Source organism: Dromaius novaehollandiae, chromosome 16, assembly GCF_036370855.1.
Source record: "Dromaius novaehollandiae isolate bDroNov1 chromosome 16, bDroNov1.hap1, whole genome shotgun sequence".
Classification (NCBI taxonomy): Eukaryota; Metazoa; Chordata; class Aves; order Casuariiformes; family Dromaiidae; genus Dromaius; species Dromaius novaehollandiae.
In genome coordinates this window covers 11,749,744-11,755,743 of record NC_088113.1, presented here as the reverse complement: position 1 = coordinate 11,755,743, position 6,000 = coordinate 11,749,744, and the positions used below count along the sequence as shown (strand labels likewise).

Below are 6,000 nucleotides of genomic sequence, written 5' to 3'. Positions count from 1 at the left end.
CGGCATCTGCTAAAGGGAAATGAAACTGTGAGGAGACTTTTGAGGCAAACACAGGAGGCAGAGTTAGCAGATTAACAACTTCCAAGCTACCGGCTTTCTGATTCAGCCACAGGGTGATGCTGATGTTTCTAGCAGAGGAATATTGTTATTAACTCTTAGGCTCTTTCAGGAAAAGAGTCCTCTCACGTGCCCCAAAGAGAAAAATCATTTGTTTTTTAAACAGAGATCACTGGAAACACACCCACTATATAAAAGAAAATGTGGTAGTGACTTTTAGAGGAAAACAAAATGTTAAATATAATCAGCTTGAAGGAAAAACTACTGCTTTAGAGACTGATCTGACCTGTTTTGAAGCCCTTGCTTCCCTGCCCTTCTCGCAGGCCTGCCGTGTGGTGTTCTTCATCTCCCATCGCGCTGTTCAGTACCGCTCAGACCTGCAGGGAACCCAGAATTACCTCTTGCTACTCCCTCTCCCTCCCTGCTCTTCCCTCAGACCTCCTACATTTAGAGAGACAGGAGCTTTCCCGTGTTTTTCTTCCCATTTGAGCAGTTATGTTTCAGACTGACTTAGAGCGAAGGGAACATTTCTTACTGATGCGGCTGCAGACATGTTACAGCATACCATGAGACGGTCGTGATCGGGAAGGTGCGCGTTGAAGAAGGCTGACCCAATGCGCCCCGTCCTGCTCCCGCTCCTGCGGGCAGCCGAGGGGCAGCACCACTTCTGGGACGAGTTGAAGGAGTTTGGGCAATTGTAACTGAGTTCATGCCTCTTCGGAGCTCTTGCACACCTGCCGTCATTGCACCGTATGCGTGCATGCATGCGTGACGTTAAGCCAAAGCAACCGCGTTTCAGCGTTCATAAGGAGACTTTGCAAACTAGTATGTTATTACTCCTCAGTGAAGACTATTTGCACACCTAAGACTGAAAAAATCTTAGGTTTTTCCTTTATACAGCAGACCTACAGCCTGCTGCAACTGTATCTTAACTGAAGAGCTAGGTTTTAATTTCATGTAATATGATATGTATGAAGCCTAAATCAGACTTCAAGATGACAGTTGTATATGTTGGACTGCCATCATTTTTTCCTAAATAGAAAACTATCTTAATGCTTAGAATAAAGGAGTTTAGTCAAGACAAAAAAAGCTCACTGTCAAATTAAAATATCCATGGAGTTTTTTTTGTTTTAGCTTGAGAAAAATAACGATTTATTATTTTAGTGTTTAAAGTAATAGATCACAGAAGTGTTTTCCTCTCTACCCTTTTGTCATTTTAAAGTTCACATTATTAACATTTTTTACATTTTCTCTTGACACTTTAAAATATTTTTTCTTATTTTAAAAGAAATAAAAATGTTTTACCCATTTGGAGAAAGCCTGGCTGCATTCTCACGGTGCAATGAAGACATTTGGGAGATTCTCCACTGCTGTGACTCGAGTTAGCTTTTTGGAAGTCAAGAGGAGCAACACTGATCTACAGTACTCAGTTTCTGTGTACAGTTTGCCTCGTTCCCCTCTGCCCTTACGCTTGTAACTTATTTTGCATGAGCAAGTAGGGCCAACTGAAAACAAATCGGTATTTTCGCTTCACAACAATGCAACATCTGTTTCTCACGTACATCCTACGTGGTCATGGCAAAAGGGTATCTCCCAAGTGTGCTGTTCCTTATTTCTGCGTACTGGTGTCTATTCGGTACGCACGCTCCCGCATGCATTGCTGTGTGACTGTGCTGCTCGTGTGTTGCCACGGCAGGGTGTACCCACGGCGCTGTGCAGCGCGGGGTGCGTGGACTGGCGCGCCTCGGTCACGCCGGTGCGGGTGCTGCGCTGCACGGTGAATTTGTGCGTGTGTCTCCGTGTCTGGGGTGCGAGATGCTGTGCACACTGTGTGTGTGTGTGCCTGTTCTCTACAGCGCTGTGTGTGCATGTGAGTGTGTGCCTGAGCGTGCGGTGTGCGAGCCCACCTGCCCCGTACCGCTGTGCTGCGTGTGCGAGTGTGGTGGGCGGGTGTGTGGGAGTGTGTGTTATGCGTGCGTGCTGGGTGTGTGTGTGAGGTGTGTGGTGTGTGTAAGTGTGCGGTTTGTGCGAGTGTGCGGTGTGCATGCGGTGTGTATGGTGTGCGAGTCCGGTGTGCGTGAGGGCAAGTGCGGTGTGTGAGCGTGAGGGCAGTATGTGCGAGTGTGAGTGCGCAGGCCAATGTGGCGAGTGTGGCATGTGTGAGGGTGAGTGCGGTGTGTGAGGGCAAGTGTGATGTGAGTGTGGTGTGTGCGAGGACGAAGGCTAGGGCGGTGGGTGAGGGCGGTGGGTGAGCGTGAGGGCAAGTGCGGTGTGAGGGTGTGTGTGTGTGTGTGTGAGCGCGGTGTGTAACAGCGAGTGCGGGGGGTGTGAGGCCGGCGTGAGGGTGTGTGGCGGCGGCGAGCGCGGCCGTTCCGCTTCCCCTCGGCCGCCTCAGGAGCCCCCCGTGGCCGCGCGCGCGGCGGCCGGGCAACGACCCCCGCGGCGAGGGCGGTGTGTGAGGGGAAGTGCGGGGTGTGTGTGCGGGGTGTGTGGGGGGGGTGCAGGGGTGTGGGGGGGCTGTGGGGGGGGAGCGAGCGCGGGGTGTCTGCGTGTGAGGGCGAGCGCGGCGCGCGCGAGGGGCAGCCTGGGGCCGCCGCGGTGCCTGAGGGCCGCGGCCCCGCCTCCCCCGCCACAGCGCCCCCGCGCGCCGCCAGGCCGCTGCCCGCCGCGGGCCGCCGAGGGTCGGGCTCCGCCGCCGCCGCCGCCGCCCCTCCCCTCGCCCGCTCCTCCCGCCTCCCCGCCGCCGGGGCTTCCCTTCGCCTCTTCATTCAGCGCCGCCCGGGCCGCCGCGCCGCTACGCCGGCATGTCCCGCAGCCGGGCTCCCCGCGGCGGCCGGCCCCTGTAGCGCCTCCGGCCGCGGGCGAGGCAGCGCCGAGGGGCGGCGGGGGCGGGGGGTCGTTGCCCGGCCGCCGCGCGGCCATGGGGGGCTCCTGAGGCGGCCGAGGGGAAGCGGAACGGCCGCGCTCGTCGCCGGCTCGCCCAGCGGCCGCCACCATGGAGGCGCCGCCGCCGCCGCTGCCGCCGGGCGCCCCCGCGGGCGCGGAGCCCTCGGGCTGCCCCAAGGACACGGACCGCCAGCTGCGCCTCCGCCTCTGCGTCCTCAACGAGATCCTCAGCACCGAGCGCGACTACGTGGGGACCCTCCACTTCCTGCAGTCGGTGAGCGGCGCCGCGGCAGCCCCCGAGCGCGGGCCGGGCCGGGGGCGGCGCGGCAGCGCCTGGCGCAACTTGCGGGAAGCGCCGGGGCCGGGGCCGCCGAGGGGACTTTCTGCGGCCGGGGAGGCGGCGGGGGGTGTCGGCGGCGGGGGCGCCTGCGGGGCGGCGAGCGGGCTTCCACCTCCCGCCCCGGGCGAGCGGCGGCCGGTGCCGGGTCCCCGCGGCGGGCGGCGGCGAGGCGCGCGGGTGCTTCCGCGGCGGGGAGGGAGCCGCAGGCGAGTCGCCTGCCCGGAGCGCCGCATCCCGCTCCGTGTTGTTCAGAAGTTACTGCTGCCTGGGAGCTCCGCTCTCGCTGCCTTTTATTCATCAATAAATACCTCCGTGTTCGGCCTCAGGTAGCGTAAAGATGCGGTGGGGCCGGGTGCGTCGGTGCATGTGGAGGCAGTTACAGCCGCCCGCTGAGACCCGCTCCGGACGGCGCCGAGGCAGAGCTCCGCCGCGGGAGGTTGCCTTTCCCCTGCGCGGACTCGAGGTGCGGGATCGAGGAGCGTGCCGCCGCGCTCCTGCGGATAACTGATGCTAAGAGCCTGCAGTAAAAGTTACTAGATAACAGATATGCCATAAAAAAGAAGAAGAATAAACTACTTGATCACACGGAGACCAAGAATCAAAGCGAGGGAAGTCTCTGCAGAGATTGCTAAAGATTGGACAGGGCAGAAATTCCTTCTGGTGTTTTGCTAGATAAGTGCTAAACCCTCATTTCATCTTAGCGGCTTAGACCCTGGACCCTTTCTGACTTGTCTTTCTGGAAAGGTTTTTTGTTTGTTTGTTTTTTAAGTTCAGGTTGTCTTCAGTGTTTTTCAGGATCGCCCAAGTGGCAAACTGTCTAGCATAAAAGATAAATGGAAAGGATGTGGCTGCTTTGTGAACTAGTCTCTACTTAAATCCTCCTTTTTCTCTCTCAAATAGTTGAGCACAAAGTCTATAATTTCTGAAAGCTTCCAATTAAAGTGTCAGTTAGCTTCATTTAAAACTAAGATTCTGTTTCAGTGTAAGGAGATGCTTAAAAAAGCTGCAGGCTGCAAAACTGCCCCACCCTGTAGGCAAAACAACAACAAAAAAACCCTTCTCAAAACTCCTCTGTCCTAAGTACTGAATTTGAGATTTTGTCAACTGCAGGCTGGAGTGCAGATTCAAACTGCATTTCTTTTTAGCTTCAGTTTCTATAGCTAAATGCGTTTACAGTATTGCTAATGGGATTTTCACGTATTAGAAAACAAATCTTTTATTTCTTTGTTCTCATTAACTTGGCAGTTTTCCTGAGAGCAATAGCGAGTAATATGCCTTAGGTGGTGGCAGGAGAAGACACGGACGGCGTGCGCTTGGCCGTGGTCTCGAGGCAGCGCTGCGTGCCGTCGGAGGCCTGCAGAGCCGCGTCGCCACTAGGTATAGAATGGCTATAGTGTTCTCTTGGGTGACTGGCTCTGAGGATGCAGTTTTACCCCCCTATGGAGTCTGAGTTTTGGCAATTATGTTTGAATAAAGTATTGAGGGATGGGCTATATGACAGATCTTTCCCCTCTCTAGGCCTAGTTTTATAAGAGCACTCAAACGTAGGCTTAACTTTAAGCATGTGTTGCATGTTCATGTGCTGTCCTAAATAAGTTTCTTAAACTGTTGACTTAGTTTTTATGGACAGTATCTCTGTACAACTGGATTCAGATTGTTGAATGGTGTTATCAAGGAAAAAAGGAGAATAAGGGTCTGTGGCAGTATGTGATGGTAAACAGAGCAGCAGTGGGATGAAATTTTTATAAAGTTAAACTTCAGGTGAGAAACACTTTCTGCATAAACTTGGTGGAAGGCCATGGCTCATTACCTTCCAACAAAATTGTACAAAGGATAGTATGCTGCCCGCTCTCACACTCCTGGACAGGTGACATAACAAACTTTTCACATTTTTACCGCTAGGATAATATGATCTGTGTAGTTGCTGGAATTACAGGTGGTTATACAGCAAAAGTTTTGCCTTGTGACACTAATAAAAATAATGCAGTTGCACTAGGATCCTGTATTCTGAAATCTACTTGAGCTCACCAAAAAATGTCCACTTTCCTCCCATTAGTTTGTTTTTACCAGTGCTTTGATGTTATTGCACAGGAACTGCTACTTCTGCCCCATGGCTCTTTTTCTTATTTCCTCATGTTCTGTGTGAGTAGTATATACCCCACTGCCAAGTAAATGTAAACTACTACACTTTCTGGGGAATGTATCTGGTTAACGCTCAGACATGGTTGTGTGATGTTAGTTTTTTTTTATAGTGTGAATTGTATTGAAATTGATTATATTTCTATATGTTGTGCAAGCCATTTTAACTACAGTGGAGAACAGACCATGCAGTTCCTCTGTGCAGGACAACGGTGCTCTTGGTAGGCCCCACTATCAACATTGGCGGTTTTTGATGGCGACGGGCCTTTCTGAATATTGATTTCCATACGTACTGCTAGGGCACGACATCCATAACTAGTGATGCCTCTCGGTACGCATCGATACCTCTCGATCTTGAGGGGCATCCAGGCCTGTCGCTTTCCATACCTACTCACAGGGATTGATAGCACTAGGTCTCAATAGGTATCGGTAACTGTCAATATCGATCCCTGCCAGTCACCGTCAATATCTGTCGCTGTCGGTCTTGGGCCCCGTTTGCCTTGGCTAGGCATCGAATGGTATCGACATGGATCCATCTCAATATGGAGCGTCAGGGATGCCTGTTGAATTCCAGACCT

General features: G+C 53.2%; 1 protein-coding gene across 4 annotated transcripts in view; it reads left to right on the top strand.

Annotated features, from left to right (window-relative positions):
- Positions 1-2,710: 2,710 nt before the first annotated feature.
- PREX1 (phosphatidylinositol-3,4,5-trisphosphate dependent Rac exchange factor 1) overlaps positions 2,711-6,000 on the top strand; it is a 179,036-nt gene continuing 175,746 nt past the window's right edge. For 2 of the 4 annotated variants that reach the window (XM_064521464.1, XM_064521462.1), the window contains exon 1: positions 2,711-3,217. In XM_064521464.1, coding sequence (XP_064377534.1) covers positions 3,053-3,217 — 165 coding nt within the window. In that variant the 5' untranslated portion in view covers positions 2,711-3,052. The remainder of the gene's footprint in view (positions 3,218-6,000) is intronic. The other 2 variants (XM_064521463.1, XM_064521461.1) reach the window with 1 other exon arrangement.